The following is a 20,642-nucleotide window of genomic DNA, read 5'->3' on the forward strand; positions in this document are numbered from 1 at the left end:
AAGCAGGACGAGCTTCCAAAGGCGGAGGCATTTTTGTTTATATAGCCTGAAGCAGGGTCTGCTGTTTGTGCTGGATGGTTAAACGCTTGCTGAGAGCCTGCAAACCCTGCTTCAGAGTTTACAGGGTTTTTTCAAGTAGCTTCTGAAATTGCAGCGTGGTGAATCAGAGGAACGACATTCGATATCCCTGCTGGTGCTCTGAAGCAAGGGATGTCAAATCCAGAGCAACAGCAGAGTCTGGAGTCTTCTGTCTGAAGACCATTTTAGATCTTTCCTAAATCTTGTTTTCGATCTTTTCTGATCTTTCCCAGAAATACCTGAGCAAGAGAAAAGGTAAGAAGTGGGTGATTTTCAAACACAAAACACATACACAAAGAGACTATGAGGAAGAGCTGCTTTCATTTTAAATAACGGGTAGCTACAAGATCTTGTGTTCAAGCCAGTGCTGCTCTGGGTGGGCAGAAGATGAGACTCAGACAGAGCTGGGTTTTGGGAGCAGGTATGGGGCTTTACATTCAAGCTGATGCAAATGATTTCTGTAGGGGTTGGTATTTCACTACTGAAACAGTCATCAGAAGTAAGCTTCGACATTGCACATGAAAGAGAAGTGGCCAGTTTTATTGGAAGTATTTATCAACAGGAAAGCAATGAAGCCTTGTGTGCGTCCTTGTCACTACTGGTCCATGTGGGGGTATGCTTCAGTCAAAGCTAAAAAGCCCTCTTTTGCTCGGGGTAGCCCCTCGAGCCGCTTGCACAGTCAAGCATCTTTGGAGGCAGTTTTCACGCTGCCTCCTTCTGCTCGCGTGTTTCTCCAAGATGTCTCTCTCCAAGTCCTCTGAGCTGCTGCCCTGCAAACTTTGGATACAGCAGAGCGGTGCTTGGTTGGGAGTTCAGTGGATTTTCTGTAACTGCAGCTACACAGAGAAACCAAAACCCATTCCCAGACTCACAGTTGTACATCCCCATGCTTCAGCACTAACTGGAGCAGCCGTCTCTGCCAACACCAGTGGAGTCCTGCCTCCCCTCTGCCTGCCGTGTCGTGTGCTGAACTAGTGTTGGATTAAAGTTGGTCTCGCATGCACCGAGAATAGTGCAGTGACTTTGCGCGCCTGACACCGGGTCAGTCATCGGAATGCATTTTTGTTCACTTCTTATCCCCAGGGCTGTGCTAATTTACGTGGGGGTAGCAGGTGCTCGCCAGTCCAGAAATCGCAGCCTGTCTGAGCACGTCTCTGTTCAGATGCTCCTACCACCACTGAGCTGGCTCTAATTATCAGTGTCTCCTCTGAAAGCAGAGCACTCAGCTCTCCTCTCTCTTCCTTCAGCTGCAACATGCTTGCACACGTACAAAGCAACCTGAGCTCTCAGTGATAGCACTTGAGTGCCACAAGCCTCCACTGCAATGCAAATAGGATAAAAGGCATTTTAAAGACCTACACACCATCTATTTTATTTCAGACCATACAGTTAGTGTGATCTGCTTTTCGGAAGGATTTATTTCTTCCAAAAGATCTTTGTACTCATACATCGAGTCCAAAGGCACCAGGAGAAGCTCAGCACCCAACTGCAAGGGCTGCAGGAGAAGCAGTCTGGAAGAACCTGCTTCCCAGTCTTCTTTTATGACTTCTGTCCAAAGCTTTGGATTAAGTGAAATGCAAGGGCAAATGATAACTAGTGGGGTCCTAAAACAACTCCTAAGGTCTCAAAATATGGTCATCCCTGTGGTCGTCTAACCGTAGGCGTGGATTGTTCATGCAAAGACAAAATTGAAAACAGTATCTTAGTGTCTGACTAAACTGACTTTTAACAATGTGGGAGATTTCTCTGTCTTTACTGATTTTGATGGTTTTAGTCAGGGAACAAGGCAGATGAGAACTTTTCTTATTAGCTAATTAACAGGCCTCTAATTTCCAACTCGTTTCTGAAAAGTCTGTGGATTGTTTGGGAGGGCTTTCTTCCGTCTGTTTTATGCAAGACTTCATCTACACCTTGCCATTCAGCTAAACGACTTTATGTCCTAGTTGTATTGAAGCATTTAAAGGCTTCTCACGATTAGCATCTTCATTCTAGATCATAAAATAATCTAACTGCAGAGCAATCAGCAGTTCCATTTTCTATGTTTGGGATAGTTAACCACAGTAAGTACTTACCATTAATTCTTTTTGGAGATAACATGTGGCTTAAGCTACCTACACAAAAAAAATACTGGGTGAAATGAAAAACTAGGCAATGTAAGGACAGTTTTAAGTGACAGACTTCCCTTATTTCTTGAAGCAGTACGCAGATAAAGCCTAGAAATCGATTTTGTGCGAACCCTGTAACTCAGGGGGCAAGTGAGCTCTGAGCACAGCAGCTCTTGCAGTCCCCCTGAGCACAGAAAACAGGAGCTGGTGTGACAGCACCATAAGCACACTCCACCCACCAGCCACGGGGCAGCCAGAAATGTGAGCCCGGCGAAGGCTGAGGCCACTGCCGGGTTGCTGCGGGCACCTCTTGCTCTGGCTCCTCTCCAGCACGCTCCCAGCAAGCGTGGGCTCGCTCTGGCGCGCAGATGGATTTGCAGAGCAGAACACATTTACAAGGCGTAGCACGGTTTTCAGACCTGAAAAAAACCAACCCAGCAGATGTTCAGTGCTTCTAAATTGTCTGTTGGCACGGTGTGCTGTGTCTTTCTAGTCTCTACTCCTTGGACTCAGGGCTAAGACAAGCCAGATTACATGAAATCCAGCGTCTTGGGTGTCTTTAGATGTACTGTAAGAGGCAAGGACTGAGGAACAGCTACCAGATGTAGGATGAATAAAACAAATCCTCTTACACATTTAAAACTATTATTTGAAGGTGATGAACTGTGTTCATGCCCGAGCTTGCAGTATTTCAACAACAAGAAACAGGGCTGGTCCAGGTTTCCAGCCCCACTATTCTTGAAGACCAGCCGCAAGGCAGCACCTGGAGGCAAGTTTTCCTGCAGTGCTTATGCAACCTCTGACATCCTTAAGACACTTCTGCAACGCCAGAGGAATCATCTCTCTCCTGACGCCTGTTGCAGTGCTCAGCTCAGATAATGGATTGAGATAACATCAATTTCTGCGCCCAGCAGAACCTCAAACCAGCCCCTAACTATGCACCAGATCTTCAGAAGCTGAACACCTCAGGCATATTAAATGACTAAAAGCTCCAAGCACACAGCTGTGATACCTTCTAGGCACAGAGAGGACTTGAAATACACAGTCATTTTCTTTGTGGGAATAGCAAGGTGAACTTTGCTTTCAATTTCAGCATTTAACACACGGCAAATACGAGATTCTCTGTAACTTGGGAGGAGTGTATTGGACCATTCATTAAGTTAAAGCACATAACACATGCAAAAAATACTAAGATAATATTGTTTCCAACATTTACACCCAACATTTACCAAGCTATCTCTAGAAGAATTAGATTAAACGGTTCATTCTGGGCCAAAATCTAATTGTGACTAATTTTTTCAGGGGCCACCAGCTTGGCAAAGAGCTTGGTAATAACCATGTCTGTGTTTCTGAAAGCCGTGACTGGGGAGTCCAAAGGTCTAATCCTGTCTCCATTGCTACCTTCTCAGATCCTTATCCAATGTAATAAGAAGAAATGACCAAGCCAGCTGTAGTAACTCTGGAGAAACCAAATCCTGGTTATCATTTGGGTCTGTACAAGTCCTGGGGGTAGTCACAACCTCAAGTTATTAAAGCCAGGATGTTGGTGCTAGTAGCTGCTGTTTGAAAGACATTTGTGCCCTGGATGAGCATCTTGAAAACGGATGTTTGGAAATGTTTTCGTGGTCATAGGATTTTGTTGCCAAAACTGATGCGTGTCACCCATACAAGCTCTCCTACCTGTACCCTTAATGCTTCTGCACTGCACTAGCCCAGGGAGAAGGCAGGACCCTGCTGTCCCCAGGAGAGAAGAGAAAGAGCATGTCCCTGCCGAGCAGTTTCCTTTCCCTTCTTTCTGCTCTGCGGAAAGAGCTGTTGTCCTGCTCTGGCTCTGTATCTCAATGCCGCTAGAAAAAGTGGAGGATTGGAGGAATTCTCCTCCTTTTGCCTAAGCCTTTTCCTGTGCTGTGGGCTACCTTCTCCTCTGCCTGCCAGAGGCTTCTGCCTACACCCTGGCCGCCATGCTTTGCCGTTAGGGGAACGCAAACTCTAGGCGGCTTTAGCAGCTTGGATGATGTTTCCTCACAGTCAGCATCCAGTGACAAGACAACAAAGACCGTAAGGACATTCCTGCAGGTGTCAGAAGTGCCTGGCTGGAAGCTTCCCAAGCAGGGAGCTCGGATGCCTAACGCTGCAGCTGTCCCTGCTCCTCCCTGCGGACCCGCACCTGCATGCAACTGGACACAGCACAGCCCTCTCCTCGCCTACAGCCCTTCAACACAGCTTTATTGACTTCTGGGCTCTGGAGTCCCACCCTCCGTGGCTCTGCGAGGGAAAAGCAACAAGCGCGCTTCAGCCATTTCTCCGCTGGCTGCTCCCTTCTGCCAGGGCACCACGGTCAAACACCCCCATGATGTCCCACTGTGATGTCATCGCTACACAGCACGGGTGTCACAGTGCCAGGTCAGAATATCCCCTTGGTACCCAGAGTCACCCGAGCCACTTGGGCTTGGCTTGCTGACTGGCAGGACAAGGCCAGGCTGTCCAGGGTGACGACCAGCGAGGGAACCTTCGGTCCACCTCGGGCAAAAGAAATGCAGGGGGAGCTCTCTCCCGCAGAAACACTGTCCCTGGCTGCTCCGGACGAGCTGGGGCAGTCAGCAGAGATGGAGTGGGATGGCCAGCCTGGCAGGGACGCACACAAGACCAGACGAGTCCCTGCTGTTTCCAGCGAGAAGGCAGGCGAAGGCAGTGGATTCTCATCTCTCTGCTTTCCCCAGAAGCTGTGGAAAATGGCGGAGAGCGACCAGTTCCAGTCCCTTTGGTGGAGTGAGGGTGGAAAATGCCTGGCCATCAATGAAGAGCTCTTCAAAGAGGAGGTGCTGGGCAGGGGAGGACCTCTGCGGGTTTTTGCCACACACAGCATGAAGAGTTTCACTCGACAGCTGAACATCTACGGGTTCACCAAAATGCAGCGGGATGCCAAGAGATCTGCCTCCCTGCCCGAATTCCTGGCAGAAGAAGCAGCAGCCTCCGCTCACAGCAAGGTACAGCAGTTGCTCTGCACATCAACCGACCCTCCCAATAGTCTTGGGGGAGAGACGGACCTCCCTGTCAGATAAGGCCTTGCAATGGAGGAGATGGGGGATGGCAGCCAGCGGCCTGATTTTCATTTTCTTCACAGGTCGTTTTCAGGAAGGTTTGAGTTAGTCTTTCTGACTAGTAGAAACGCAGATAAAATATAGTACTGATTTATCTGCTTAGTTTGAACCCGTTAAATGGAAAGACAGGCTCAGCATAGCCTGACTTCTCTGGATGTCTTTGCTATGTATCTTGCAAATCCGAAACCTTCCTGTGGCACCTGCTGAATGCCGAGAAGGTACATCGAAGGACTGTAGCATTACCTGCCTGCTCATAGCCACACTGAAGTTGCTCAAAAGGTGTGGGCTTTGGCTTTCAAGAGCAGTTCTCCAGCTTTTGAAGAGCCTACCCTGCTCTGCTCCCAGGTGGCAAAAACCCAGGGCTGATGATGCCTGAACAGAACCAGCACGTAATGGTTTAGCGTGAGCTTTAGGCTTCAAATGCCCCTGAGAGGGGCTCCTCCTCAACAGCCCTGCTCGTCCTCTGCACTCCAGAGTCCTTGTTCTCATAGCTTGGGGTTTTCCAGTCTTGAGATGGTGGCAACTGACTCTTCTCCCTTGCTTTTTTCAGATACTCTGCTACTATAACCCCAGCTTCACCAGGCAGCATCCCCAGCTGCTGGGAAAATGCAAGAGGAGGGTTGACATCAAACGGAGAGCCCCGGAGGCCCCACAGCGGGAGGAAAGGCCCCCCTCCAGAAGCCCGGACAGTCAGCCTGCAGGGGACACGCAGGCATCTCCACCCACCAAGCGAAGGGCTGAAGCCCCTCCCGGGCTCGGCAGCGCCTGTCCATCTCCCCCAGCAGCTGCTCCCACGCTCCCAGAGCCTGCCGGAGCAGCAGGCAGCCAGAGCTTCATCCTGCTGGCCCTCTTCCTTCTGCTGCTAGCCAGCAGCCAAAGCCCGGAGGGCCTCCAGCATCCTGCTCCTGCTCCTCCGCAGCTTGCAGTGCCTGCACTAGCAGCAGCCCCAGCTCTGCCGAGGCCAAGGCCACCCCACGGCCAAAGCCCAACCGTCCCCCACTGCCCCACCTGCACCTGCAGCCCCAGCCCTGCGGATGGACCCCAGTGCGGCACGTCCTAGAGCCAGCACAGACCGTCGGCAGCCAGTCCGTAGTGTCTTGTTAATAGGGGTGTCAATAGGTAGAGCTTACTAGAGTTAGCAAGAAATAGAGCTTGCAAGAGTTGGTAATAAACTGTTGGAACAACAAACCTTCTCCCGTTGTCCTGTCCTCTCTGCACAGCACAACCCCACGCTGAGTTCCTATATCTCACCACCCAAACACCAAGCAGAAGCAACTGATCTGCCACCAGCTGAACCGTTTCTGAGAAGAGCCCGGCCTGGTTTCTTACCGCTAGAGAGTAACAGCCAGGTCGAGGGCTCCATGCTGCACGCACTGGGGAGGCACCCCCCCGTAGCTTCAATGACTGAGCGGTCCTCCCTTCTGCAGAGACATTCTCCCAAGGACAGCCCAGGAGAGCAGCAGATCACAAGTCCTGGGGTTCTTCAGGTGACACAGCTGGGCCGTAGACCTGTGGCTCAGCTTTTACCTGGAGGAGACAACCCATCACCCAGCAACTGAAGGAGGAACCTCTGATAAGTTCATTTAGCAAGGCACTTGGCAAAGAGGATTTCACTGCAGCAGCTAAACTAGCTGCTGCTTCATGCTGCCCTTCCTTTCCCCTGAGCAGGGGCTTTGTTTCTGCGTTAAGAGCTGCCTTGTCGTGCATGCTATGGAGGACAGTCCGTGGTTTGCAGTGGTTTACGTTGACCATCATAAGAACTAAATGTGCAGGTTCACAAGTCCCCACTAGACACGCAGTGCTACCCAGCGCAGTCCCACCACGGAGACATTTCCCTAGTTAGGGCCCAAGATCAGAGGGCAGAGTATGCGATTCCCTCCTCCCAAGTTGAACCTCCGGATGAAGACGCCAACATCTTCATCTAAGCTGGCCTGGGGAAGCAGTGTTTCATCTCCTGCCTTCTCCTGGTTACTATAACGTAGCTATTGCTGAGTCAGCAGCCCGGGTTACAGAAATCGGGGATTTTTCCTATCGTTCCAGGGCTGAACCAGTTCGCATAAAGTCATCCAGGAGACGATCAAAGCAGGGACGCTGGTTTCACACTGCAGCCTTGCACACCTGGGGAGGGACAGGGGGTCCCACGTGCCTCCGGCCACAGCCACACAGCCACATCTGTCACCCCTGTTGCCTCTGCTCACTGGCCGCTCCCCATCGTTCCCCCTTTCCTCATCCTCTTCCTCCATTATCCCCCTCACTATGTCTTTTCCCACAAATTTTCATCTTTTTTTTTTCTGGCTTCTCTGAGGTGTTCCACTCCCAGACCCCCTGCCCTGACGCACAGCCCTCGGTGGCAGCATCCCAAAGCACTGCCAGTGTCACTGGGGGAGGACCCCCACCCACCCCACCCCAAAACGTGCTGTGCTGGAAGACAGGGAGATGCTGACAGGTGCCTACCGGTTTAATTAGCAGCCCCGCAGTCGGGTTCCCAACCCACGGCGAGGGTGCTGGGCCACGGGGGGGTGTCACCCCGCCCGCCCCGCTGTCCCCGGCGCGGCAGGGGATGTCACTTGGCAAAGCCCTGGGTGTCGCAGTGGGGTCCCTGCCACTTGTCGTAGCACTGGCAGCTGAACTCCTCAGCCAGCCGGGAGACATCGTCACCGGACTCCAGGCTCTGGGCCACCAGCCAGGGCTTGCCGGCTTGCAGGTCAATGGTGAAGCGGAAGGGGTCGAGGTGGAGGAAGCCCTCCTTGTTCTGCCGGCGCACGCAGCGGCCCCGGCCGGAGCACAGGCTCTGGCTGCACAGATCGGCGCTGGCCGTCACGTTGACGATGTAGTGGCCCAAGGGCCCCTCCACGTAGTCCTTCAGCCTCAGGCACATCTCCTGCAACGGCACATGGTGTCACAGCCCTGCGTGGTCAGGGAATGGAGGGTCCCCGCGGGTGGTGGCACGGTGCTGCCCGCCGCACTCACCTTGGAGGTGCTGTAGTTGAGGCTGCCCCAGAGGATGATGCCGGCAGCACCTTGAGCCGCGCTCTCCCCGATGGTGTTCATCAGGTCCTCCTGCACCCAAGGGGAGAAGTCAATGATGCCCAAAGCCCTCACACCACCCCAGCAGAGCTGAAGACTCCCCAGCACCCACCCATCAGCCTGAGAGGTGCCCACCGTCCCCACGTCCCCATCACCTGGGACAGGAAGTCGACGGTGCGGTCGAAGGCGATCTGGGAGTAGGGTAGGACGGGGATGCTGTCATTGAGGACGCCGCGCTGCACGGTGAAAGCCTCAGCGACACGGTGCCGGACATAGGCAAGAACCTTGTTAGTGCCATGGAAGCGAGGGAGCAGGTAGATGCTGGGGTAGAGCGCCCGACTGCTCACCCAGAGCCACCGCAGCTCCTCGTTCCTCTGCTGCTCCACCAGTGGGCAGGTCCCGTTGTAGGGCAGGCTGTCAAAGTTGTCGTTGTAGCAGTTGGGGAAGCCATAGAAACCCCAGTAGCTGTTGGGACGCAGGGTCTCACCCAGCTGCAGGGTCTTCTCCATGAATTTGCGGGCGCTCTGCTCGAACTGCTGCTTGGCCATCTGCTTCACCAGCTCGGTGGGCCACTGCGGGTGCTGCTGTCGCACCAGCTCCTCCGACCTCTGATGGTAGATGTCCATGGATGCCCAGTTGCGGATCCACAGCGGGCGCCACTTCTCCCAGTCGATGACAGCCAGCCCGCCGTAGGCAGGGCTGGGCAAGTGGACCTTGATGTCCTGCGTAGCCTGGTGGAGGTGGGCCTCCACGCTGGCATTCTGGGGGAGCCCCCCATTCACTGGCACCCCCTCGGGTGTGTAGTAGGGGAGGAGCCCCAGCTCCTCGCTGTAGAAGAGCGTGATGTCCTGCCCAGCAAAGGACTGCTGGTCGTTGGCCAACACATCGAAGACCTCCAGGTTGAGGGTGACATTGTACTTCTCGGCGCAGCGTTCAGTGGGGATGTTCCAGATGGTGACGAAGGGGCGGTCGACGAGGACGGGACCGGGTCCCCCCACACAGACCGAGGCAGGCAGGAGAAGCAGGAGGACCCAGCAGGACCAGCCCGACGCCATGGTGCCGGCGGGTGCAGGATGTGTCCCAGAGCTGCCTGGGGAGAGCCGAGATGGGCTGAGACCTGGGCCAGCCTCGACGCTTTTACCCGCAGCCGAAGCTGCGGCCGGCATTAACCCACGCTCCTGTCCCAAGAGGTGCCAGTCACCCAGGGTCACCTCTCCCACCCCCTCGCGTGAAGCCCCAGCACGGCGGCCCCGGAGAGGGGAGGGACAGCAGCGGGCCAGGCCCGGGGAGTGACCGGCCGGGGAGGAATGCGCTGAGTCAGCACCCGGTGACCCGGGCTGGAAAGACAAACAGACGCGGGCGGGGGGGGGCATCGGCCGTTGGATGGCGGGAGGAGGGCACTGCCGGGAGGGAGCTGATGGCGTCGGGCAGGACCTGGCGGGAAGGGGGGGGGGGGGGGGGGGGGGGCTGGCACGGGAGAGGACCGTCCGGACCCACGCGTGGGGACGGGAGCCAGAGGAGGGCACCGCGCGGGGGGCGCTGGCGGGGAGGCGGCCGTGCCACGCAGGGTCGGGCCGCGCCCACGGACAGGGCGGCGGCGGGAGCGGCTGCGGGGCCGGGGCAGCGGCCGTGCGGGGCGCGGGCGGCAGAGGGGTACCCACCACCGGCCCCGCCGTCCCGAGCGGCTCCGCTCCCGCCGCGCCCGCGGACCGCGCTCGGCGGGCCGGATTCTCCGGCGGGAGGCGGGGCCAGGCGGCCCGGGGGGCGTGTCTCCGGCGGGCGTGTCTCCGGCGGGAGGCGGGGCCAAGGGGAGGCCGGGGGCGGCGCCGCGGCAGGCTCCACGTGGGTGGCCCGGCCGTGGCCGCATCCCGCGGCTCCCCCGCACGGCGGCAGCGGGACCACGGGGGCAGCCCCGACCCCCGCACCCAGCCCGGGGTGTAGGGTTTGGCCCCAGCGGGGTGACACACCCCCCCCGCATATCACCCTACGGCCCACTCACACTGCACCCAGCTTTATTGGAGGTGAAGCACTCCGGTGCGGGGCAGCACAGGGGGGCTCAGCACCACGCAGCACCCGCTCCCTGCCCCCCTCGCCCCCCATCCCTCCCCTTACAACAGGAGAGGGCCCCCCCTCCCGCCCACCCTCCCCCTGGGGGGCACCTGCCCCACAGCAGGGAGGGCAACAGGGCCCCTACACTGCCACAAGAAAAGGGGGTGCCAGGGGGCCCAGTTCAGTCCGAGGGGGTGGGGGGGTTAGCGCCAGCTCACAAGCAGCAACAGCACCCCAAATCCCAGCGGTGCTGGGGGCCCAGGGGCATCGCTGCGGGGGTCAGCAGGCACCTGGCAGCCGCTGCCCTGCCAGCCCTGGTAGCAATGGCAGCGGAAATGGGTCCGTAGGAAGAGGGTGTCAGCAGGGGACAGCTGGCCCTCGGCCCAGAAGAGCGGGCGCTGGGGGTTGTCCCCGTCCCGGCGCCGCAGCTGGAAGCTGGTGGAGTTGAGGTGGAGGAAGACGTCAGCGGTGCTGTCCTGGCGCAGGCAGCGGCCCCGGCCCTGGCACAGCGCCGTGCTGCAGAGCTGTGCCGCCGTCGTGACGTTCACGATGTAGCGGCCCAGGTCCTCCTCCAGGTAGTTCTTGATGATCTGGCACGAGTCCTGGGGGAAGGGGGGCATTAGGGGAACATTGCAGTGCCCCAGGGAGAGAAGTACCCCAGACAGAGAGGACAACCCAGCCTGGAGCCACCAGTCCCCCTCTGGGGGTATGTGACCCTCCCACCCATCACCACCTCCCCGGGGGCACACTGACCCCAGACCTACCCGGTTTTTGGTGTAGTCTGCGTCACCCCAGAAAATGGCCCCGGCTGCACCCAGTGCCGCGCTCTCTCCGATGGTGGAGATCAGGTCCATCTGTGGGAACAGAGCTGAGTTAGTGCCCACAGACCCCACGCAGCACCCACGCTCCCCAGCACAGTGCGCCCCAAAGAGCCCACTGCGGGGTCAGGGAGGAAAGACCCATCCCCGCTCCAGGTCAGGGGAAGAGGGGGCTGTCCCAGCTCCTTGGGGATGGCGCTCCTCACCACCACCCTCCTCCTCCTCAGGGGCAAAGCCAGCACACCGCGGGGGCTGTGGGCTCATGTTCCCTGGGGCCCTGGCTGCCAGGTCCCGCGGCACCTCCCAGGCACTTCCCTGGTGACTGCGACCACTGGCGCCAGTTCTGCTGCCAGGCACCTTGCCCATGAGGGCACCAGTTTGTGGCACCCCATCATCGACCCACAGAGAGGCTGAGCTGGGGGTCCACACCATGACCCTCCTTGGAGGAAGTGAGGCAGGGCCAACAGCTGCTGCTCCCCACCCCACGTGGGGACAGCCAAACCACAGGGTGGTGGTGACTCTGTGAGAGTGGCCACCGACCTCCAGAGCCATCCCACTCCATGGGCTGGGACATGGGCAGAGGGCCCACCTCGGCTGGCCCCAGAGCCCAAGCGCCGGGGCACGGGACGGCGATGTCCCAGAGGTGCAGCCCTACCTGGCTGAGCACGTCCAGCCTGCGGATGTAGGTGGGCCGGGTGTAGACGAAGACAGGAAGCGAGTAGCCGTCATGGTGCTGCTGCGAGATGCGCATGGCCTCCATCACCCGTGCCCGCACAAACTTGCGGCTGTTGGGGGTGGACGCCAGGAGCAGGTCGAGGTAGATGGAGGGGTAGAGGGCCATGCTCTCCCTCCAAAGCCACGCCAGCTGGTCGTTGCGTGTTTTCTCCACGTCTGGGCACTGCCCGGTGTAGCTCTCCTTGTTCTTGCTGTAGTCGTGGTTGTAGCAGTCGGGGAAGAGGTAGAGCCCCCAGAGCTGCTTGGGTCGGAAGCTCTTGGCCACGCGCAGGGTGCTCACTATGAACTGCCGGGCGGCCGACTCGAACTCGAACACCGCCTGCTTGTTGACCTCCTCGCGGGACCAGGAGGGCTGCCGCCGGTACACCAGCTGCTGGGACACCTCCCGGTAGACGTCCTTGGGCTTCCAGTTGCGAGCCCAGATGGGCCGCCACTCCTCCCAGTCGATGATGGCCAGCCCCTCCTTGGCGGGCGAGCGGATGTACTTGCCGATGCTGTCGCGGAGGCGGGCGAGGTGCTCGGACAGGCTGCTGTTCTGGGGGACGCCGCCGTTGACGGCGACGCCCTGGCTGGTGTAGTAGGGGTAGAGCCCCAGGCGCTCCTTGTAGAAGATGGTGAGGTTCTGCCCCACGAAGCCCTCGTTGGGGGTGGCCTGCAGGTCGAAGAGGCTGAAGTCGAGGGACACCTGGAAGCGGGGCTTGCAGTCCTGGGTGGGCACGTTCCAGGCCACCAGGAAGGGCCGGCGGGTGAGCAGCGGGGCGGCCGCCGGCTGCTCGGGGGGCTGCCGGGCCAGGGCCAGCAGGGCCAGCCAGGGCAGGGCCGCGGCCGCCGCGCAGCCCCCGCGCATCCTGGGGGCCGGCTCCGCCCGCGGCCCCCCCAAAGCAGCGCCCGCCCCGAGCCCCCTCCCCGGGCGGCGGGGCGCCGGGGGGCGCGGGCAGAGCCCCCGGGGGGGCTGGCCGCCCGGAACGCCGCTCCGGCTCCCGGTCGCGGTGTCCCCTCGCCGCCTTTGTCCGAGCGCGGCAGACAAAGCGCCGGGCGCGGCCGCGCTCCGTCCCGCCCGGGTGTCCCGGCGCCTCACGCCATCCCCGCCGCGGGCTCCCACCGGCGCCGCCTCCCCCCCGCCGCCCGCTTTAAACCTCCCCGGCGCGCACCACCCGCGGGGGGGGCGCTCCCCGCCCCGGCCGGCCCCGCCCCCACCGCGGGGTGCCGGGCTGGTGGCACGGACCACCGCGGGGTCCGGGGGGCGAGGGCCGGCGGTGGACAGCCTCCCCCACACACACACCTCCGTGGGGCCGCGGCACCGGGCAGGGCGCCTCACTCACCCTGACACACACACACAACCCCCCCGTCCCTCCGCGCTTGGTACGGCCCGGGAGGCCCCGCCCCACCGCGCGGCGGAAGGGCGCGGGGCGGCGGGGGCGCCGGCAGGGGGCGCCGCGGGGCGCGGGGGTTCCGGCGCTGGGCGGGGCGGGGGGGCCCAGGGCGGTGGTGGCGACCCCCAATCAGGGCGTCCTCAGGATGGCGGTGACCCCAGGATGGCAGTGGTGACCCCAGGATGGCGGTGGTGACCCCAGGATAGTGGTAGTGTCCCCAGGATGGCAGTGATCCCAGGACACTGGTGACCCCAGGATGGCGGTTGTGACCCCAGGATGCTGGTGTCCCCAGAACAGTGGTGGTGTCCCCAGGACAGTGGAGACCCCAGGATGGCAGTGACCCCAGGACGGCGGTGGTGTCCCCAGGATGGCAGTGACTCCAGGACAGCGGTGGTGACCCCAGGACAGTGGTGACTGCAGGACAGTGGTGGTGTCCCCAGGATGGCGGTGTCCCCAAGATGCTGGTGACCTCAGGATGGCGGTGGTGTCCCCAGGACGGTGGTGTCCCCAGGACGGCGGTGACCCCAGGACACTGGTGACCCCAGGATGGCGGTGGTGTCCCCAGCACAGTGGTGTCCCCAGGACAGTGGTGTCCCCAGGACGGCGGTGTCCCCCGGGCGCTGCTGTCCCCGGGCGGTGCCGGGCAGGACGTCCTGTGCGGGGCCGGGGCTCTCGGTGCTGCTGACTCAGCCGCGGCCCCGTGGGTTTCCTGCAGAGGGGGATGAGGGCGGCCATGGGGACAGCAGGGCCGGGGGGGCTTCCTTCCCCAGGCTCCCGCGGGACCCCTGGCACGGGCAGGGCTTAGGGGCTGGCAGCGTGGCCACCCCCGAGCCCTGCCTGTCCCCTGCCCACTCCGGCCAGGGTGGGCCGGGGCCATCGGGGTGCCCCCACGGAGGAAGCGAGGGTGTGCTGGGGCCGGTGGAGGAAGGAAGCGGGGCTGAAACCGCGGAAGCGCTCCCCGGCCGCCCGCCGTCTCCCCGGGGAGCGGTGGGAGCGCGGAGCCGGGCACTGTTTGGTGGGCGCCCGCAGACGGCTCCGGTTACGGGACCCGCTCGGGGCTCAGCTTTGGCGGGCGAAGCTCCCACCGAGGGGTGACGGCACCGCCGGGGATGGGCACAACGTCCAGGTCGGCCACCGCAGACCCGGGCTGTGCCCCACGGCTCGGCCCAGCGTGCAGCAGTGCCGGCACCGCCGGGAGAGAGGCTGGGACGGCCGGGCGTTGGCGGCCAAAACCCTCGGCAGAGATCGCGGGGAGCCAAGAAACGCCAGAGCCGGCGGGCACTGCCCTTCCCCTCCGGCGGTAAACACGCTCCCTGCGCCAGCAGCTGAAATGCCTAAAATTTTCCATCCTCCACGGCCTCGTGCGCCTGGCCACAGCGGGGTGGCCGGAGGGGTCGCCGCCGTCGGCTTCCAGGTGGGCTGCACGTCCCCGGTGCCACGCAGCTCCTCGCCGCCGGCCCCTCAGGAGGGCTCAGCATCGCCTGCCCCACTCCCCCTCCTCCCTTCCCACGGGGAAGCCCCCGGATCTTGGGAGCCCTGGACAGGTCTGGGCAAGGTGCAAGAGTGGCTCGGGGCCGGAGCCGCTGCGGGGCCGGGAGGGGAGGTGGGCACCCACCTCCCCCCGGGCGAGGGGCTGCGGGCATGGCCTTCCCCACGGGCCGTAGGAGGGGGACCGGGGCGGCCCCGTGGACACCGAGATGCTCACGGGGCCAACGAGCCACAGCCACCGCCTCACCACGGCCACCGCCTGACCTCGCCGAGCTGCGAGGCTCCACGCAGCCGCCCGGCCCTCCTCGAGGCCACCACGACCCGTGCCCCCCAGGCAGAAGCCCCAGCGCCTCGTCCCCCGCAAGCCGGAGGGCTGGCAGGACACGCCGCGCTGCTCGCTCTCATTACAGCTTCCGTCAGCGGCTCATTTCCGAGCCGGCTTGCGTGGAGGAAACGATGCGAGGTGGCGGCGGCCGCAGGAAAACATTTGCAGGGCTGCCGGGGGCAGGATGCGGGGTGCAGCGGGAGATCGCGCTCACCCCAAGAGCAGCCGGCACCGCTCAGGGAATGGCGGCATCCCGGCACGGGGTCAGGCCGGGTTTCGGGAAAGTCGCCAGCCCCGGAGGTTAAGGAGGCAGGGATTTGGCGGGGCAGGCGATGACGGAGCGGACAGGCAGATCCCCCCTGCCGCGGGGCTGGGGCAGAGGGACGGGAAGAGCTGGGCTGAAGGCTGGGCTGCCCGTGACGCCCAGGTCCCCGGCTGCCTCCTGGGTCCCTCCAGACCACCCTCGTCCCCACAGGGAAGGGCAGAGGGGCCCGAGCTCCAACCCTACTGAGCTGAACAAGGAAATTACGTATATTTATGTATAAACACGTTTTAGTTACACCTTTAAAGGATGTCAAGGGCAGCTGTGGCACAGCCACACCAGCACCGTACACCAAACTGGAGCATCTGGAAGCAGCCGTGACTTGCAGCTCCCCCCTACCAGCTCAGCCACGCACGCCAACACCCCCTCCCCAAAAACCTGGGGGCTCGCAGCGCTGGTAGCAGAAGGACCAGCCCGGCAAAGCCCACCTCCCCTCGGCTCACCAACATCTCCCTCCTCAGCCCACCGGCACGGCAGCCCGCCAGCCCGCTCTCCCCGCTGAGACAGCTCTTGGACTTGCGGGCTCTACAAACAATTTTATTGAAATTTAACAAAAGTGGACAGATGCACTGGGAGGAAGGACCATAAATAGTGTACGTTTCCCAAACCCACGGGTCCTACCCCCACGCTAGAGGAGCGAGGAGCCCGGTGTCAGTACGGTTCGGCTACACATCCACATGGGAAAGCACAACGCCGCACGGAATCGTAACAAAAAAAAAGAACCGAAAGGAAAACTTTCCTTTTTTTGTTGGGTTTTTTTTTTTTTTTTTTGCTTGCTCCAACACCACAGTGGACACAGATACTATTTACAGCGACCTTCACATTTCTGAGACCCCCCCGGGCGCTCCCCAGGCCCTGCGGCCGCGGGAGGGGAGGGGGCCAGGGCTGGCTGCTGGGGACCAGCGCGGGGGCAGCGGGGCAGGACCCGGCTCGCTGGCAGCCTGCGGAGGGTCGCTGTCGCCCCGGAGACGCAGCGGGGTGGGAGAAGGAGTGCGGTTTTCCGCGGGGGAAAGCATGTTTGATGCCCTGGGGGAAGGGTGGGCAGCCTGTCAGGGAGGACAAAAGCACCCTCGCTGAGCGGGTCCGGGTCTCTGCCCCCCCCGGGGTTTGGCCCTGCCTCGTCAGCAGATTTTTGGCCGCTAGCCAGGCAAGGGGCTCCCCGCCGGGGCAGGAAAATGGCACCGGCCCCCTCCGCCTTCCCCCGTACCCGAGGAGGGCTCGGCGCAGCTTCCCGCACCCTCGGGCAGCCCGGCCACAGCTTTCTCTCCTCTTCCCGGGGCAGCAGCTCCCGCTGTCGCAGAGCCCACGGGACGCCCTTCCCGGGGAGATCCAGCCCGGTGGAACAACTCGGGAGCAGGCGGTGCGAGTAAGAAACACTTCAGTGGGGGATTGTTTTAAGACAAGACTCTTTCCAGCAAGCAGGAGAACAAGCAGACGTCGAAAGAAGTGCCCAGCATCACAGTGTAGACGAGCTCCCGGCCGGAGCCCTGCCCAGCCCTGCCCGCTGGCGGCCAGCACGTCCGCTTCGCCCTCCGAGCTTCGCCCTCCGAGCTCGCTCCCATCCGTGGGAACAGAGGGTGGGGGACACAGAGGGAAGAGGCGGTGACAGGAAGACAGCAACAGCCACGCCGCTGTTATCTCCCCGCAGCCGGGAATGTGGCCCCGCGCCCGGGCGGCCCTCGGCGGGCGCGGGCATGGATACATCCAACGGAGACGCTGACAGGGCTGGCGGCCAAGTGCCAGCGGCTTAAATTAAAAATCGAGGTAGCAAACGTCTGAAGTGCTTAGAAAGTAAATAAGTTCTGGAACGAAGGAGGAGGAAAGCCGAGCCGGCTGCTGCGGGAGCGGGCTTTGACCCAGTTTAAAGCAGTGCCCACTGCCCCACGGCCGGTCCCGCTCCCCTCTGCCCGCCCGGCGGCAGCCGAGCAGTGAGGCAGCGGCTCCCAGCGCTGCGAGGGCCGGTACGCATCGGGCCTCTCCCCAGCAGCTCCGCAGCAGCTGGCTCGGCACCCCAGGGCCTGCACGCAGGGGTGAGAGGTTTTCCGGTGCTGCCAAGGCGACCCCAACCTTCTCAAGCGGGAGGAAAAGAGGAGAAGAGGGCAGGACCTTCCGAGACGGAGCAGAAAGCCTCCCTGTAAAGTGCATCGCGTTTCTCCTCCTGCTGCCAGCTGCAACGCGGGAGGAACCACAGTTCACATCACCAGGGAGATTTCCAAGCCGGGGCAGGCACACCAACCGATTGTTTTCGGGGGACGGGGTGGGAAGAGATGATTTCCTTCCCGCTCGGCTCCATCCAGGCCCACCCCACCGGGAGGTACGTTTGAGGCAGGAGCAGGGGGGGAGGACGTTCCGAGCGGACGCCTTGCCCAGCAGCCCGGCCCCACAGTGGGCGAGGGACGGTGCTCGGCAGGAGCCAGCTTGCTAGCGGGGGAGGCAAGCCCGCTGCAGAGCTGGGGACCTCGGCCACTGACCGCAGAGATCCCCTGCGAGCAGAGGGACCGCAGGCAGCAGCAAAGCCAACCTCCCCTGAGCCGGCACAGGCGTGGAAACACACAGGGGGAAGAGGCCAAGGTCCAAGACACCGTCATCTGATCTCCGCCCCCTTCCCAGGAGCCACACACCACGACACTGGCCACCTCACCGCCGGGCCCGAGGGGTCTCGGGGCCCCGGGCAGCACGTTGCCCTGCCCGGGCTCTCCCTGGGCCGCATACCTGAGAAGCGGGGGACTTTCTCTGGTGAGCAGTGCAGGCTCGCTCTCCCTTTACCAGCTCAAACACAGCAGCGCGTCTGCAGTTCCCGTTACCCACCAGCCGTCGGCTAGAGGCTACAAAAGGTATCTCCGTCTCCCGACTCAAGCGAGGATGTTTGTAAGCAGTCGTTGCGCAGGGTCACCCATCTCCTGCGAGGAGCGCCAGCCAAGCCCAGCCCGGCCCGCTCCGTCCCGCCTCACCTCCGGGCGAGGGGAGCGCCGCCGTCCCCGCCGCGCGCCCAGAGTCCTCCTCGAGTGGGAACACGGCGCAGCCTCGCCTGGCGAGGCTGGGGGCAGCGGGGCAGGGCCTCCCACAGCAGGCAGCAACCTCTGGCGACTCACACCTCGCAGATGATCACCGGGAAATCCACGTGAATGCGAGGGTGCTCCAGTTTCACTATGCCCTGAAAGAAGAGTCGGAGGGGTGAGCAGAGCGGACCGCCACGCAACGGCCCCAAGCCCTGAGAGCCAACCCCTGCGACAGAGGACAGCAGGCCCCGGAGGAACACAAGTCTGTAAAGCCACTGTGACACCAAGGACGCTTGAACTGCAGCACGCACAGCAAAAGCACTTTGCCCTTCGAACTCGGCACGGCTGGCTGCTGCACGTGGCGGGTCCGGAGCTCCACAGGGCGAGAGAGGAGGGAGCTGCTCCGCCAGGCACTGCCCGTGCAGCAGCTGCTGCGTGACCGGCTGATATCGGCCGTCTGCGCTTTTCATCCGGCACCTTTCATTCACAGGATTTAAAAGAATGAAAAGAGCTCTCTGAGAGAAAGCAGCCCGGGCAGCTGGCACACAAGAAAAGCAGCTTTCTATCCAGAGGGGAGGCTGCTGAATGCACGCTCCCTCCACGCCAGCTACAGCCGTCTTTCCCATGCTCCGTCCAAGCCGTCTCCTGTTACAGCACCGGGAGAACCCGCCGGCAGGCGGGGGGCTGGGTGGGGGGAGTGGGGAACGGGGCTGGGCCCGCACTCGCAGAGCCACAGAAAACCCTGGGCTAGCGAAGGGCTGTTTAGTGCCACTGCCTGCTCCCTCCAGCTCAGCCGAGCTTGCCAACCGGGTGAGTTTCAACCCGCATCGCAGAGGGTTAGGAGACAGACCCACAGCCCAAGCCTGCCTCTGCAAGAACGCCAGCCTGGGGAGCAGTGCCAAACCCTTCCCCCCATAACTGCCTGCACAGCGCCCAGAGGGGCCCCGTCCTGGCAGGGGGCTGCTCGCCCCTCAGAGCACACCAGTGGCTTGCCCCGGGTGCTCGCCAGTGCTGTGCTTTTCCGCTCACTTAGGAAAGACTCCAGCAGAATCTCTCTCCAGCCCTGGTTTGACATCCCTTTTCTTCACTTACGCATCCAGAAGTTTCCCTGCCTGTAGACTATCCTTCTCCTGCACAATCAGTGTCCCAGCCCCTGCCCAGCTGCTTACTTTAAGTGAGGACTTTTACACTGAGGAGGAAAACACACAGCTGCCAACACCACTGTCACTACCGAGCAGTGGGGGGGGATGTGTGCGCTCGCCTCAGTGGGTGATGGCCATTGGCTGCTGCTCCTGAAGCCAGGGTCGCGGTGACGTGACAGTAGCTGAGCACCTTAGGGACGGCGGTCAGCGACAGGACACCACGGCCGCGCAGCGCTGCCTGGCACTCTGCACCCCACAACACGCACCCCGCTGAGCCACCCTCCCCAGCCTGGCAGCTCCACAGGGCTGGGGCACCATGTCTCTCCGGAAAGGGGGGGCTGGCGGCTGTCGCCAGCTCCCCCTACGCTGCCACAGCCTCGCTAGGCGACACGGGGGTGAGCCAGGACACACACGGCTCGGAGGCAGACACTGCAGGGGAGCAGCAAGCCTTCGCCTTCCCGGCAAGAGGCTGGGGAGCAGAGGGAGCAGGCCCAGGTGCAGGAGCTGCTGCAAAGCCGGGGCCACAGCAGTGCTCCGGCTCTCGCTCCCCGCCCGCCCCACACTACCTGAGGTATCAGGTTCTTGTGGATCCGCTTCAGCTTGGCGCGCTTCCTCCCGTTCTTGGTGACGATCGTCTCCTCGTAGAACTCGTGGGCCAGGTCCCCATCCTCATCGTAATACATGGAGCTGCCCGGAGGGGAGGGAGCGAGGGAGGGAGCGGGGAGTCAGAGCAGCGCAGGGACTCCGGCCCGGCCGCCATGCCAGCCCCGCGGGAGGCCGGGCCCCGCTCCCCCGCCGTGCCGAGCCCGGAGCCCTGCCGCCTTCCCGGTTGCCATGGCAACGCCCCAGCCCCCCCCCCCCCCCCCCCCCCCCCCCCGGCCCCTCACCCGCGGCGTGTGAAGACGAAGGGGGTGGCGGCGCGCGCGGCCCGCGCCCGGGCCAGGGCCTGCTGCCCGCCGGGGCCCTCTGCGCCGCCGCCGCCCGCCGCCGGCGAGGCGAAGGGCCACAGCCCCCGCGACTTGGAGCCGCTGGCGCCCATTGCGGCGGCGGGGGCGGCGGGAGCGGGCCGGGGGGGGGGCG

The 20,642-nt window shown here is 61.9% G+C and overlaps 3 protein-coding genes across 9 annotated transcripts; all 3 read right to left on the reverse strand.

Moving 5' to 3' along the window:
* Window positions 1-388: 388 nt before the first annotated feature.
* On the reverse strand, window positions 389-10,042 carry HYAL1 (hyaluronidase 1). Of its 7 annotated transcripts, none has more exons than XM_075433031.1 (5): window positions 9,973-10,042; window positions 8,467-9,401; window positions 8,255-8,344; window positions 7,739-8,165; window positions 389-6,811 (listed from the first exon to the last, which is right to left on the reverse strand). In XM_075433031.1, the coding sequence occupies exons 2-4, from the start codon at window positions 9,364-9,366 to the stop codon at window positions 7,848-7,850; spliced, it is 1,308 nt and encodes a 435-aa protein (XP_075289146.1). In that variant the 5' UTR covers window positions 9,367-9,401; window positions 9,973-10,042; the 3' UTR covers window positions 389-6,811; window positions 7,739-7,847. The 7 variants fall into 7 exon arrangements, with proteins under 7 accessions (XP_075289146.1, XP_075289147.1, XP_075289143.1 ...); XM_075433032.1 differs by having other exon boundaries at window positions 8,467-9,397; window positions 9,973-10,040; XM_075433028.1 differs by lacking the exon at window positions 9,973-10,042 and having other exon boundaries at window positions 389-2,602; window positions 6,614-6,811; window positions 8,467-9,720.
* Window positions 10,043-10,448: 406 nt separating this feature from the next.
* HYAL2 (hyaluronidase 2) lies at window positions 10,449-12,760 on the reverse strand. Its single transcript, XM_009942458.2, has 3 exons — window positions 11,834-12,760; window positions 11,125-11,214; window positions 10,449-10,962 (listed from the first exon to the last, which is right to left on the reverse strand). Exons 1-3 carry the CDS (start codon window positions 12,758-12,760, stop codon window positions 10,564-10,566), a joined length of 1,416 nt encoding a protein of 471 aa, XP_009940760.2. The 3' UTR covers window positions 10,449-10,563.
* A 3,177-nt stretch (window positions 12,761-15,937) lies between these two features.
* Window positions 15,938-20,601, reverse strand: TUSC2 (tumor suppressor 2, mitochondrial calcium regulator). The gene is made up of 3 exons (XM_075432918.1): window positions 20,450-20,601; window positions 20,129-20,249; window positions 15,938-18,575 (listed from the first exon to the last, which is right to left on the reverse strand). The coding sequence occupies exons 1-3, from the start codon at window positions 20,599-20,601 to the stop codon at window positions 18,510-18,512; spliced, it is 339 nt and encodes a 112-aa protein (XP_075289033.1). The 3' UTR covers window positions 15,938-18,509.
* Window positions 20,602-20,642: the final 41 nt, after the last annotated feature.

Source organism: Opisthocomus hoazin, chromosome 11 (assembly GCF_030867145.1).
Source record: "Opisthocomus hoazin isolate bOpiHoa1 chromosome 11, bOpiHoa1.hap1, whole genome shotgun sequence".
Lineage (NCBI taxonomy): Eukaryota > Metazoa > Chordata > Aves > Opisthocomiformes > Opisthocomidae > Opisthocomus > Opisthocomus hoazin.